This window comes from Amphiprion ocellaris, chromosome 15 (genome assembly GCF_022539595.1).
Source record: "Amphiprion ocellaris isolate individual 3 ecotype Okinawa chromosome 15, ASM2253959v1, whole genome shotgun sequence".
Taxonomy (NCBI): domain Eukaryota; kingdom Metazoa; phylum Chordata; class Actinopteri; family Pomacentridae; genus Amphiprion; species Amphiprion ocellaris.
In genome coordinates, this window is record NC_072780.1 from 2941777 (window position 1) to 2956644 (window position 14868).

The following is a 14868-nucleotide window of genomic DNA, read 5'->3' on the forward strand; positions in this document are numbered from 1 at the left end:
TCAGACATTATATTCGTCAGATTTTGTCATTTGTTCAATCTTAAAATGCCATAATAAAAGAGGACAGAAGTCTCAACATTAAAGTTTACTTAAAAAGACCTACATACAGTCCAATAGCTGCTGTTTGACTCCCACTGGAACGCAAACCGGAGAATATCCAAACCTTCCACCACTGCTGGTGGAAGGAAATTAAAAAAAAAAAAACGCAAAACAACACGGTCATACCATATGTGACCGCTATGTCTAAGAAACTTCCTTTTCTCCGAACAAAACATCCCGGTACACTTGAGACCCAGCAATGCTCTTAGACAATAGTTCGGCCGATGGATAAAACACCCAATCATGAGCTGAGCAAAGAGTGCACAGACCTACATACAGGGGAGTGAATAAAGACGTCGCTGTTGAACTGGAACATCCATCTCTAAACAGGATGGTCACATACATTCCTCCTTAGGCAGCTGAACCAGCAGTCATACCATGAATCATGTGAGTTGGGAGTTAATAAATCTCTCCATTATTCTGTTACAACTGAAGAAGGCCCTTGTAGAGAAGTCCACTCTCTACTGAAGCACTGAGGATTACCATGACTGAGGGTGATCCAGCCCCAGATGAGATTTAAAAGCATTTTATCCAAAATCATAATTCCACCAGAAACACACTCAGCAAGAACCATCATCAACTTTTAGACACTCTTGGATCATCATTTTGTGTTGTCTCTGATGAGTGTAATACACATCCTGTCAGGATCGTTAGTTGGTTCCTTTTATTGAATTTGTGCAAATCTCAAAAGAAAAACAGACATAATATTTGCCTTTTATTTTTTAGTTTCTTCTGCTTCTTCCTCATTGATGAGACTGATGAGATTGATGAGCCTTCACTGCTGATTTTGCTGTTACGTCTTCATCTCTCTTTTTTTGAGTTACACTTCAGTTTATTTTGCATCCCACCGCCGTCAGTCATTTACATTTCTATACTTCTCTCCTGCTCTCTGTGCTCATATACATTGTATTTCAGCTTTTTTTTCTGTTTCTGCTGTCAGACAATAGAATTAAACAGTAACTGAAACGCAGCCCATGAAGATTAACCCTCGTGTCGTCCTATGGGTCAAAACTGACCCGATTTAAAGTTTGAAAATGTGGAGAAAAATAAATATTTTCACACTGAAACTTTTGATGTCCACATTTTCAACATTTTTGGGAAATCGTTGAACATTTTTTGGTGGGAAAAAAATGTTAAAAATGTTTCTTAATAACATTCACAACAAAATCAACAAAAATCCAGCAAATTTCGCTGGATTTTGGTTGATTTTCATGTGAATGCTCTTAAAGAAAATATTGGACGTTTTACTGATATATATGGAATCACTTTAGATATTTTTAGGATTTTTTTGGAAGATTTTTACTCATTTTTTGAAAATATTTACAAGAATTTTCTTGCCAAATTTCGGGGATTTTTTAAAAATAAAACTTTTACGGAATTATTGCAATTTTCTACCTGAAGGTTGTGCAAATTTTCAGAAATTTGGGGTATTTTTTTGCTGAATTTTTGGGATTTTGTTTAGACAAGGAAACAATATTTTTTGGTGGCCATAAATGAGGACAACACGAGGGTTAAATGTTAACCAGCAGTTAGCTCCAAACTGCTGCTAACATTCAAAATTAACATTCTAATTTTCTGACATATCTCTCAGTACATGAGTTAGAAAAAATGATGGTTCTGCTCATAGAAAATTTGGCCATATTTCTATGTAAAATGATCACTCCCAGAGAAAATTAGAAGTGACAGGATGTCTTTCTTATTTTCTTCTTGTTTTTTCTCTAACAAAGCAAACGGATCCATCTAGCTCTGAATAACAAGCAGGGAGGCTGAGCTGCCACTCAAAAACTCATCCACCAAAACAGCAGGACCAAAAGGCTTATTAAGGATGATGGATATGGGTTGCTGTGTGGTGGTTAAGAGAAGCTGTTCACTTCTGTATTTCTACTTCTATGTTGACACAGCCACATGAAGAATGTAAAGGGCTGTTAATTAATAAAGATACTGTTGGAAAAAGTGTGTGTGATCAGTGAGGAAGATGCATATGGAACTCAAAAGGTAAAAGGCCAAACAATTTGCGTTTTTTTCCCAATGATTTTTGCAAGCTTTTCTTTGATTATAGTGGCACAAAGCGCATCCTATTTCAGGGCAACTACAGTCCAGACAAAAGTCTTGTCGCATAAGGACATTTCTACTCAATCCATTGTTACAATAAATGGTTCATTTTAATGTTAAGGGCTTTCACATTAATGACTGGGTGCTAAATGAAACCTTTCTAAAGTGTCCTGAAGTTCACAGCTTGGTAAAGCCCATAACGTCTGTTTTTGCAAGGACAAAATCTTGTCTTGACTTTAAATGATTCAATCAAGATACCAACCTAAGATGATGGAGGAGGCCTGGAAGATGAAACAGAAGAATCTTGATGGAGTCTTGCTAGATGGCTTTCTTTGCCATTCCAGATGGCTTCATCAATTAGTTGTTTGAATCACTGGCAATCACGATATTCATTCTTTTTTTGCAAGGCACCGTGACTCTATGTTCTGATGCTAGTGTATCATATCTGTGTATTCAAAATAACGTGTACGTATAATTCCTACATTATTTATGGATGCAACAAGACTTTTGTCCGAGCAAAATCTGTCCTTTCTGTCCTAATTAAATGATGAAACTCAATGAATGATACAAAACATTATTTCATATAACCAGCATCATCTAGAGGGCTTTGCCTTTCATATCAGCCATTTCTATTTTCAATTGATCGACTACAAGTCAAGTTGTTATTTGTTGCTCCTACACCTTGGATAAGCGACAAGACTTTTGTCAGGGGCTGAATGCAATAATTCAGACTCTCAAATAACACGTTGAAAGCTAAATGGAGTGAACGTTTGGCCACAGATGGTGATATGCTGTTAATAGAAGTCCTACTGTACCTCTTTAGTGAAGTATTTGGGTGTCCAGGGTTTGTTATCAGCTGCTCTCTGCCTTTCCTCTCCTCTCTGACACTCTTCCAGTCTGTGTTTGTGCTCCGTGGCCTCGTCGATGTTTCCTTCCTTCAGTGACTTGGTGACATGTTGCCATAACCGCCTGCAAGACGAACAAAAATTTCAGTTCCACACTAATGCTACACACGTTCTAAATCAGACTGTCCAGAGGGCCGTGTCCAGTCGGTCTCACCTGGATTCTGTCCTCCCCTGTTTCTCCACAGGCCTCAGCTTCTTCCTGGTGACTGGGAGTTTGGCCGTGTCCATCACTTTGGTCTCGCCGCTGCTGTAGGTGAACTCCAGAGTGCCGTTCCACTCGCCCTGCGCTTTGCACACGATGGTGTTGGTCGGGTTGTGTTTGACCTCTGCTGTCACTCTGCAGTGGCAAAACGGATAAACCACTCAGGAACTGAAACCTCCTTAATGTCTGGGACAGTTCACTTTTTCATGTACACTAATGTTCAAAAGTCTGGGGTTATGCAGGCAATTTTATGTTATAAGATGAGCTCTACTTCATTCAGCCCAGAGGAAATTATTTTGCCAGAGTACAATGCAATCAACAAAGGTTAGTGGAATATGCACAGTTACACAGAGGATAGCAGTCAAATAAAAATAACAAAGAATACAAAGTGCAAAGTGTCTAAAAGTGTCTAGAAAAATAAGAATAAAACAAGTACAAGATGCAAACTGTAGACTAATAACAAGAAACAGATTAACAGATGTATTGCACTAGAAATATTGCGCTTGAACAATGATAATACACATCGTGACTCTATTAGGAAAGAGTCTGATGATTTTGCACATGGAAAAGTCTGTTGATTGTGACTCCCCTCTGCAGAAGGGGGACGAATCGTACAGTCTGATTACTACAGGTAGGAAGGACCTCCTGTGGCCCAGCACATTATAGCATAGAACACGACACTTCTCCAAGAAAACTCACGCTTTTATACATGTGCTAACATAACTGTACAAGGGTTTTGTAATCATCAATTAGCCTTTCAACACCATTAGCTAACACAATGTAGCATTAGAACTCAGGAGTGATGGTTGCTGGAAATGTTGCTCTGTATCCCTATGGAGATATTCCATTAAACATTTACAGCTAGAATAGTCATTTACCACATGAACAATGTCTAGACTGGATTCCAGATTAATTTAATGTATCTTCACTGAAAAAAATGCTTTTCTTTCAAAACTAAGAACATTTCTAAGTGACTCAGAACTTCTGAACAGTAGTGTATGGACGTATTTTGAGCATTGACATGGAACTGGAAACTGACAAAAATCTTAATTTTGCTGCTGTAACTGATTTGCCTGCTATGTTTATACTCTGTCACAGCTAATTTATTGTGAAATGACTTAGAATTAGTAAGCAGCAGCCTACTATAATTGGATTTACTGGCTATAACACTATATTCTAATGATATTTCTGTCAGAGAGATTAGCAGGTAATCAATATGTGTTGACTTCTGTGTTGGTACTAATTTGATGGACTTGAACTGCAAGTCACACCTGAATTAAATCAGGTGAAATCTACATATGAACCTTCATTATAACTGATGAAGACATAATGTCAAAACATTTCAGTTGTATTTAATAACGTGTCGTTCTGAGAGCACCTACTCTTTCCTCTTTCTTTCAATGCTTCAAACAAGAAAGCAAGTAAAAGACTCATTAAATATTAATGTCACTGTTGATTTTGTGTGACGGTTAACTCAAATGGAGAGTACTGACACTTTAAAATGGAAAATTAACCTGCAAAAAGGACTGTTTTCATGCTGCCACTGTTTAACCTCCATTACAGCAGCGGGTGACCCATTCTACCTGGCATTTATACTTAAAAGTCAAACCTGACAGCCTCACAGATGAATAAAATATTTTTGCTCAGTCTGCAAAGTATTAATGCATGAAGTCAAAGATAAGAACCAGTCTGTTTAACCATTTTCTGGAAGAGAGGATGGATGACAGGCAGTGGAGGAGGACAGAGACTCACCTGTGCACCTTCCCTCCGTAGAAAGGCTTTGTGTGGAAGGTGACGGTGGCCGAGTAGCCGCTCTTGATGCAGTTGATGGAGACTTTGCCTCCCAGCTCCACCCAGGGCACGGTGAGGATGGAGCGGGCGTAGGCACAGGGCAGCGTGAAGACGTACTCCTCGTCGTGCTCGAGGAGACACAAGACTCCTGGAAGAAGAAAAGTAGGAAAGTCAGACCTCAAACACAAACATGACCCATCATTCGAGACCTTGATAAAAGCGGGAAACAGCTAAAACTGGGTTTGGCAACATTTTGGAGACAATATTATTATTTTAAAATCAGGTGAGGAAAACCAACAACTGTAGAAGTAATAAATGGAGCTTAACCTGTGCTCTGGTATGTAGATGTTTTATCAAAGCCAATTACAGCTGAAGTCAGACGTTTACATACGAGTCTATCTATAATCGAGGGACTTTTAAAGTCCATGGGATATATCTTGTATACATTTTATTAAAAGTAAAAAAAAAAAACTCATGTTTTTTATGTTCATTATGATCATGTCTTTACAAATTCCAGAATTATTTATTATGGAAACAATCACTTATTAATAAAAAATGACTGGATATCACTAAAATGTCAACTAAATAACCGTCCCAATTTAATAGCATCCACCTTCTAATGAGCTAAACAATAATAAAATGAGCTGATTCAGAAATAGTTTGGATTGTCTTCTTTTTATTAAGTTGAGACAATCATGACAGATATTTCTTTTTTGGAAATATATCAAATTTTATATGGAAAATAAGTTACCCATTTAGGTTTACTACAATATCTTTAGAAATAACTTTCAATTTCAATTTTACTCAATTGTATATATAATATTTAGAAGAATCTTTCTGTAAAATGCCATGTGGTGTTTGGTTATAGGCGGTCATGTTGATTTTAGGCCTGAAAACAGCAAAAATGTCAACTATGGTACCTGTCAACTATGTTATAAAGAGTCCTGCAATTATATATTGACCCATACAACTTGTTTTTCAACCCCTCCACAGATCTCATGTAACCAACTATAGTGTTAGCAAGTCGGTTAGAATCTCTACTTTATGCATGACAAGCAATTTTTCCAACAAATGTTTACAGAGAGATTATTTGCCCCTTCATTTACTATATTCCAGTGGCTCAAAAGTTTACATACACTAAGTTCACTGTGCCGTTAAACAGCATGGAAATTCTAGATGCCATGACTGTAGAAGCTTCTGATAGGCTAAACAGCATCATGAGCATTGATGGGAGGTGTACCTATAGATGTGCTTTAAAGTATACCTCTACACTCAGTGCCTCTTTGCTTCAGCAATCAAAATAAAACAGCTAAGACCTCACAAATAATTCAATGAGTTGGCTTCAGCTTTACAAGCAAGTTCCAACAATCCACCACATCAATCTGAACACAAAGTGTGGTGCCAACAGTCAACAAATCAACCCCTGAACAACCGTAACATATCCTGTCAAGATGTTGGAGGAAACCAGTGCAAAGGCATGTATGGCCACTGTAGTTGAGTAGAATATAACCTGAAAGATCACTCAGCAAGAAAGAAGCCACTGCTCCAAAACTGCCACAAAGCTCACAGCTACACAAAGAAATGTCCTCTGGTCTGATTAAGTAAGAACTGAACAGTTTGGCCATGATGGCAAGCATTATATTTCAGGGGTAAAGGATGAGTCTTCAAGCCGATCCCATCCTGACCATACAGCAAGGTGGTGGCACCATCATGTTGTAGGAGTACTATGCTGCATAAGGTGAACTTAGAAAATAAGAGGGAGGATGGATGGATGGACGGACGGACGGACGGACAGATAGACAGATACTCCATGTTTTATGGTGCTCTAGCATACCATTAATAATAAAGAGTTCTCAAGGCTGTTATAGCAGCAACAGCTTTTAGTCTTAATTAATGCTGTAACTAAAACAACCCAGCGCAGTGTGTTTTCATGTCCTGTGTGCACCGAGAATAAAAGTTACATCATTTAACCTCACTGGCAATAATCGTTTTCTGTTACACACAAACCCGCTGTGAAGAACATTATATAAACCCTATCTGTTCTGTGCAGCTGTATCTTTTGGTTGCAGGGATTCCCGCAAGAAGCTTTTGTGATACATCGTCTGTATCATTTCATCAGCGCACAAGTGGATTTATTTTGTCGCAAACAAAGCCTCTCCGGTTTTCTTCTCATCCCCTCATGTCCGTAAATAGTTTTCACTTCTTACATCAGAACCGCTGTCTTACAAGGGACCAGCGATGTTTCACAGTCAAAATAATGCCTGCAGGGGGGTAAAAAAGCTGCATTGTGGCTCCATTGTGAGCAAATAATGATGCCGAGCGTTGACAGAGTGAGAGATAAACCTATCCACAGTCACAACAACGGCCTGCAGCCATTCACTTTCACTTTGTAGCAGGCTGAACTGTGTGATCACCAATTACTGCAGAAAGAGCTGCCTGGATGATATATGGATGAGTCTGTAAAGCTTAAACACACGGAGCTGTGGAATTATTCAGAGCCTCGGGAAGTAAAAAAAATCCCAGGATGTAAAATGTCCCTGTAACAAGAACAAATCCTTCAAACATTATATTTGACAAGAGTGTTATCAGAAGTGTGCATAAAAGCATTTATTAGGCAGAACTACTTCTATTACAAAGCTCCTGAAGTCTTGAAAGATGTCTCTGTCTAAATATAAAAAACTTATCAGGACTTGAGGAGCTTTGTGTTAAATATTTAACTTTATTGGATTTCTTTAATTATTAGAGCTTTAATGGAGCTGGTTGAGCTGGAGCAGATTTGAACTTTTAGAAGTGTTTTGATTGATTAAACCTGTTCTCTCAGTAAAGACTGAGTGGACGTGGACACGCTGGGTTTGACTGACATCTCTCCCACTTTCATGTCAGTTTCGTTGCAGAACAAATGTGTAGCGATGCACGATATCGGCTTTAAAATTAAATGAGCATCAGCCCAAAATAAACATCAACAAACAGATAAACAGCCTGTCAGGCTACAAGTTTAAAGGTTCTATTTTTTCTCCAGTTTGCTTAAAAAATACATAATTGTCTCTCAGATTTGGAAACGTTCACATTTGGATTTTTCTTCATAGCTAGATTTTAGACGAAAAAGGGAAAAAAAGAATATTTATGTGCCTGTATAAAAGCTAAGTTGTGTGTCTCCTTTCAGTCCCTTGTTCTGTTCATGCGATTCCTTCCTGCAAGTAAAACTTTGCTTTGACCTGAGAGACGACTCTGAGTGTTAATTTGGAGAAGTCAGGACTACACTGGAGAATTTTCCTGACAAAGAACCATCATTTTTGTTTTCCTTATATATGTTGTGTGCGTGTGGTTCTCAAATAGAACCTGTAGGCAGATAACCACATGAATCATGACATAACCTAAAATTAAATTTGGTGTGTTTTATATGTAAGTTGAAGTCTTTTTTTGGGGGGGAACCATTGTTTGTTATATCTGAGTCAATATATAATTGAGGGACTTTTGAAGTCAAAAAAGAAACCTAAAATCAACAAATCAAGAGAACCAAACACCACATGGCATTTTTACACAAAGATTCTTCTAAATATTACATATACATTTGAGTAAAATTGAAATTAAAAGTTATTTCTAAAGATATTGTAGTAAACCTGTTGACTACTTTATATTAAATAACTCAGAAAGCCTTGGAGTCTGGCCAGTCTTTTCTTCAGGAGGAAATGACATCATGTGGAGCAGGTCATGTGATCTGGAATTAACACACTTCCTGGAGAGGTGTTTTTGTAATGAGGAACTTAGTGGAAAGTGATTTCTGGGACAAAGATATAATTAGTTATTTTCCATATAAAATGTGATACACTGTCAAAAAAGAAATATCTGTCATAATTATCTCAATAAAAAGAACACAATCAAAACTATCTCTGAATGAGCTCATTTTATTATTGTTTAGCTCATTAGAAGGTGGTTGTTATTAAATTGGGACGGTTATTTAGTTGACATTTTAGTGATATCCAGTCATTTTTTTATTAAGTGATTGTTTCCATAATAAATAATGATGAAATTTGCAAAGACATAATCATAATGAACATAAAAACATTTTTTTTTTTTTTTTTTTTTACTTTTAATAAAAATGTATGCAAGATATATCCCATGGACTTCAAAAGCCCTTCACCTATATAATGACCTATTTAACAGTTATTTTGTAGGAATCTCTTGTCACGTTGACATGAAAGAGTCTTTATTTGTAAATTCTTGTCAAAAGCAACATATCAAATTGATTTAGATTTGTACTGGTGCTAAAGGTACAGTCCAACCACACAAAGATGACTGAAAACAAAGGAATTCTGTCAATTTATGAGCGCAATTTTGCAGTTTAGTAAACCGTTTTATAACCTATTTCTTCAGTTTATCGATCTTTATGCAGATGTTTTCACATAAATATTTCTGTCCTCTACATGTGACCCCTTCAGGGCTCCAGACAAACTTGTATAGGTGGAAAAACATCCAGCTCTACTAAAACCATCAGCTACCGTATCTCTGCTCTTTTTCTTCTGCTGCTGACTCACTGCCAGTCTGAGCCTTTCACAAAAATACGCTTTCAGCTGCAATCAGGGAAGCAGCCACTGCAATAACAAAAAAATTTAATCCAGAAATCAATATCTCCTGGGGTGAAGGTCACCGTGTTCTCTGACGGCAGCATCCGTCTCCGTACACGATAATGATGAACCGCTGCGTCACGACCTGCCAACAGGTGGTCAGAGGTCTGTTCGGATCAGTTCATGCATCCAGAGTCAGTCGATTGGGCTGAAGGACTTCCTCTGTGTGGGCTCAGGGTGACTCATCCTGGACACACTGTACTGAACACTGTGCTGACAGAGGCTGGGCTACCGGGAGAGGTCTGGGAGTGTTTATACAGACAGCAAACTGAGGGCAAACTGGAGTATTTGAAGTGCAAAATGTTATTTTACACATGTGAGTTATACTAGTGCATTTAATTTCAATATTTTCCATCAGCCATTTAAAAAAAGTGAAAATTTCATACATTCTAGACACATAAACGAAAATATTTTAAGCCTTTTTGTTTTCATTTAGATGATTATGGCTTATAGGTCATGGGAATCAGAAATCCTGTATCTCGAATTATTGGAATATTAAAGATGCCAGAGCCCGATTGTTGTTTAACGTCCTCTGGCAGGAACCTTCTGACTGTTCCTGAATCTCGTCTTGTGATCAGATGTGATCGTGTCTCTGAGGACCTCAGACTGGCAGCATCAGTGTTAATGCACACCTTCTTTTATCACAGGACCTTCTTCTGACTGCTTTTATTGTGGTTATTTTATTCTTATATATTTTACTTCGCTCTTTTACTACGTTGGTCCACTTGTTTTTTTTTAATCCTTTGCATTGTGTTTTTATATACATTTGCTGTTGTGTCCACTTGGTTTTATCCCATTTATCTTAACATCTGCTTTGTGTAGCAGCTTGAAACTCTGTAACAAAAGATGCTCTTTAAATACTCTTCTGCTCTTATTAAATTATATATGTGATATTCTTTCCACAGAAACCAGATTTAATATTTCTGTATCCAGTGAGAGATTTACCCTCAGTTTAGGAAGCATTGTGTCAGGAATATAATGAAAGTTAAATTATATGTACTGGAAAAGTCCTCCACTTGAACTTTAACACGATGTTGCTGTAAAAACTACGTACGTTCAGGTGACCTACGTTGTATAGATTAAGATAAAATACACATTTAGTGAAATGTGATAGTAAATTCTGCTTATTTCTGTATTTTTAAGGCAGCATGGCTTCTTAAAGAAAAACAAGCAGGCTGAATACCCACCTATACTGCTGGATAAAAATACTTCAAAATGCTAAAAAAATATGTTGATACTGAACAAAAGTATATCATCAGTACATTAATTAAAATATATCAGTGGTATATTAATTTAATGGCAGAATAGCATAAATTTAACAGTATATTTAATGAACTGTATCATGTTGATTAATATAAAAACCAGTGACCTCAACATTAATAACAACACACAAAAAATACTTTTACAAGCTTGTTTGAATTTACTATAGGGGTGTTTGTTTTATCCACCTGCGCAAGATTAATGATGCTTACATGATGAGTATGTTTAACAAATGTTGGGGAAAAACTACAGTTTTCAAATGAAATTATCTTAAATAACACATACTGTATGATTACCTTATAAACAGCTTATTCAATGGTATATTAAGTGTTGAAAATCAGCTCCATCTCAACCTGCTACAGCATTAAAACACTACTTAGGGAACTGTTTATGTTAACCCACCAATGACAGTAATCCACTTTTATATGCTGTAGTGTTGTGTTTGAGCGCTGATTTCGTCTGTTTTGTGTGTATTGTCTCACATTGTTTTTGTGCAGCCATCTTTGGGCAGTTTATTTTTTATTTTTTTAAAGAGCTTAATGTTGGGTTTTTTTTGGCCTTTTCGGCTTTTATTTGATAGGCACAGTGAAAGACAGACAGGAAACGGGGGAGAAGAGTGGGGGGAAGACATGCAGCAAAGGGCCACGAGCGGGAATCGAACCCGGGCCGCTGCGTCGGGGACCAGCCCCTGTACATGGGTCACCCGCTTAACGCGTTGAGCTATACGGGCGCCGAGCTTAATGTTTTAACTGAGAGTGTTAGATTTAATGGTAAATGAACTCACCTTCTCCCACCATGGACACTCCTATAGACATGCCCATGAACTTGCTCTTGGTCCACACGTGGGCGTTGACACACATCTTTCGTTCCCGGCACTCACAGTAAAACCCCGACACCGGTGGATGATGGGAAACCTGCTCGGCCACAAACCGGACTCTGTAGCAGTCTCCCGGTGAATCGTCGCCCTGCTGAGCGTTGTTCGGGCCCCTGCTGGGCTCCCTGGATGACCCCTGGTTCGACCTGACCGGAGGCCTGACTTTGTCCCGAGGAACCTCCCATGAACAGTGGAAGGTCTCCCCCAGCACGGGGTTGTAGGGCTTCTTGGCCACGGCGCCTTTCCGGCCCTCGTGGAAGGCGGTCAGGTAGTACTCCACAAAGCGAACTATTCGGTCCTCGGCTGTGGCTCCGGCTGTGATGGACAGGAACATGTCTGGGTGGGCCATGAAGTTGGCGTACATCTCCAGCAGTGATCGCTTCTCCAGAATGAAGGTAGGTAACACCACCTGGGAAGGAGACACAAAAAACTTTAGTTTCATGAGTTTTTGGTAAGATAAGAAAAGATACGATACACTACGATACGATAGGATACTCTACGCTATGCTACACTATGCCGTGATAAGACACAACAAGATAAGACACACTACGATACAATAACATATAAGACAAGATGCACTACGATGCAATAAAATAAGATACGCTATGTTAAGACATGCCGTGCTACGATGTGATACAATATGCTACGCTAAGATACACTATGACACAGTAAGATACGACACAATACAATACGATATAAGATATGCTACGATACAATAAGATAAACGCTACGCTAAGATATGCAATGCTACGATATGATACAATATGCTACGATAAGATACGTTACGACACAGTAAGATACGATACAATATGATACAATACGATACGATATGATATGATACAATAAAATAAGAAACGCTACGCTAAGATATGCCATGCTACGATGATACAATACGCAACGCTAAGATAAGATACACTATGACACAGTAAGATACGACACAATACAATACGATATAAGATATGCTATGATACAATGAGATAAGATATGATAAGATATGCCATGCTACGATATGATACAATAAGATATGCCATGCTATGACAAAATAAGGTATGATACAATAAGATAAGAGTCGATATGTTATGATTCACTACGGGAAGATACGATACGATAAGTAAGATACGATATGCTAAGATACACTAGGATACCCTACAATCTGATAAGACACGATAGGATAAGATACGATATGCTAGGCTATGATATGATAACATACGCTATACTGCAATATGCTATGCTATGATAAGATAAGATACAATAACATAAATTACGATAACATACTATTAGATAACATATGATAAGGTTAGCCTTTACTAATCCAATAGTGGGGGAATTTGTGTTGTTACCGTAGCGATGGAGATACCAGGAACACCAGTACAAAAATAAATGAGAACTAGTTCAGAACAGTGTTGCACATATCAGTGGTATTAAATGATTTCCTCCGGGATGAATAAAGTAGATCTTATCTTGTCTTATCCTATTGCACAGATTTTTTTCATGAATAGAAATACTGAGAGAAGTATTAATACTGCACAGAGTATTGTCTATATTGCACACATCTGTCCATAAGTAGAAAAATAATGATATTGCGCATATTCCAGTATATGTAGAAAAACAGATATTGTACAGGTAAACTTTGACCAGCTCGGCGTTCCTGAGATGGTCAAAGTTTACGAGAACAGGAAGGTGAAGCTGGATGAGTTCATCACTAACGGCGTGATTTTGGACCAAGTCAAAGACGCCATCGAACTGATGAAGCACAACAAATGTATCTGGACAGTCCTGAGTCAAAGTAATTCAGTAATCTACTGCTGGGTCATTCCACACCGGCTTACATAACCCTCCTAGTTCAAACGTCTGTTCACTTCATGTGACTTTGTGTAATTCTGGAGCTCTACTCTGAACCCTTTTAAACTGAATGTCGAATGAAATGTACAAAACATTCAGAATACACAGCTAGAGTGGGCGTTGGAGTGTTCTGTACCCGTGTGAGGTCCATGCCCAGTTTGAGCTGAGAGAGCAGGTGGAGGATGATGCTCCGCTGGTCGTCCAGGACGCCCAGGTCCTCCTCCTCATTGTCCTCCGTGTCCGTCACCTCCTCGGCCGGGCTGATGTCCTCCAGCCCTGGGTGGTGCTGAGAAGACAAGAGGGAAAATTCACTTTGTCAGGATAAATGACAACTTAAATCAAGCCAGTAACTTTCTGTCCAAGCACATTAGTTACTACTGTAGATGCAATACGTATATACACTGTAGTTTAAGCAGAGTGTTTCCCTAAAACAGCTGGAAATGTAGTTTTTTTAGCAAACTTTACTCAAATGGGAGTAAATAGCAAATGTATTGGGGACTACATTCAGCTGTGGATCAATACGAAAGTGTAAGTATTTATGGCAGCAGAACAGCATAAAGGGTTTGCCACAAAATACTTCACCCAGTGCAGCTATTTGTCTTAATGATTTGCTTCAAAAGTGGAGCTCTGTGACACAGAATCATATGATATAACTGCCTCGTTGGTGCAGACAATTCAGGTCAGTAGGATTAATCTGCTGTTGGTTTGTTTTTTTCACAGAATCTGTTGACAGAAAGAACAATCCAGATTATTGTCAGCCTTCTCATTAATCAGAAATCAATCGAAGAAGTGAATATCCGGAGCAGTTGCATACTAAAATATGGGATAGTAAATGCTGGTGTATTAGTTTCATAAAAAGAAGCTGTAATACTGAGAGATGCCTCTGTTCATTTCCTCTTATTCTTTTTATTGGACTGCATCTATATCACATGACTTGGGGAGTTTCTTTCACTTGGAGGAGGCGGAGGTCACAGGAATCTTGTTTCATGTTCACTGTTGGACCATTACTTTTGCTACTACGTTTCATTTGATCTTGTGATTTCAGTTTTGCCTTCATTTGCTGTTTGATTTAGTTTAGGCAGCAAAAACATACAGTAATTAGTTGTGATTTGCATTAAAATACATCCTTTTACAACATCAACTGGGTCAATATATAACTGAGGGAATTTTGAAGTCTATGGGATATATCTTGCATACATTTTATTAAAAGTAAAAAAA

At 38.1% G+C, this 14868-nt stretch overlaps 1 protein-coding gene across 2 annotated transcripts in view; it reads right to left on the reverse strand.

Annotated features, from left to right (window-relative positions):
- Window positions 1-2932: 2932 nt before the first annotated feature.
- The window catches only part of LOC111584929 (oxysterol-binding protein-related protein 10), a 101078-nt gene continuing 89142 nt past the window's right edge, over window positions 2933-14868 (reverse strand). The window contains exons 7-11 of one of the 2 annotated variants that reach the window (XM_055017942.1): window positions 13787-13936; window positions 11719-12217; window positions 5011-5197; window positions 3211-3393; window positions 2933-3120 (exon numbers count right to left, since the gene is read on the reverse strand). In XM_055017942.1, the coding sequence (XP_054873917.1) occupies window positions 2958-3120; window positions 3211-3393; window positions 5011-5197; window positions 11719-12217; window positions 13787-13936 (1182 nt within the window). In that variant the 3' untranslated portion in view covers window positions 2933-2957. The remainder of the gene's footprint in view (window positions 3121-3210; window positions 3394-5010; window positions 5198-11718; window positions 12218-13786; window positions 13937-14868) is intronic. The other variant, XM_055017941.1, reaches the window with a different exon arrangement.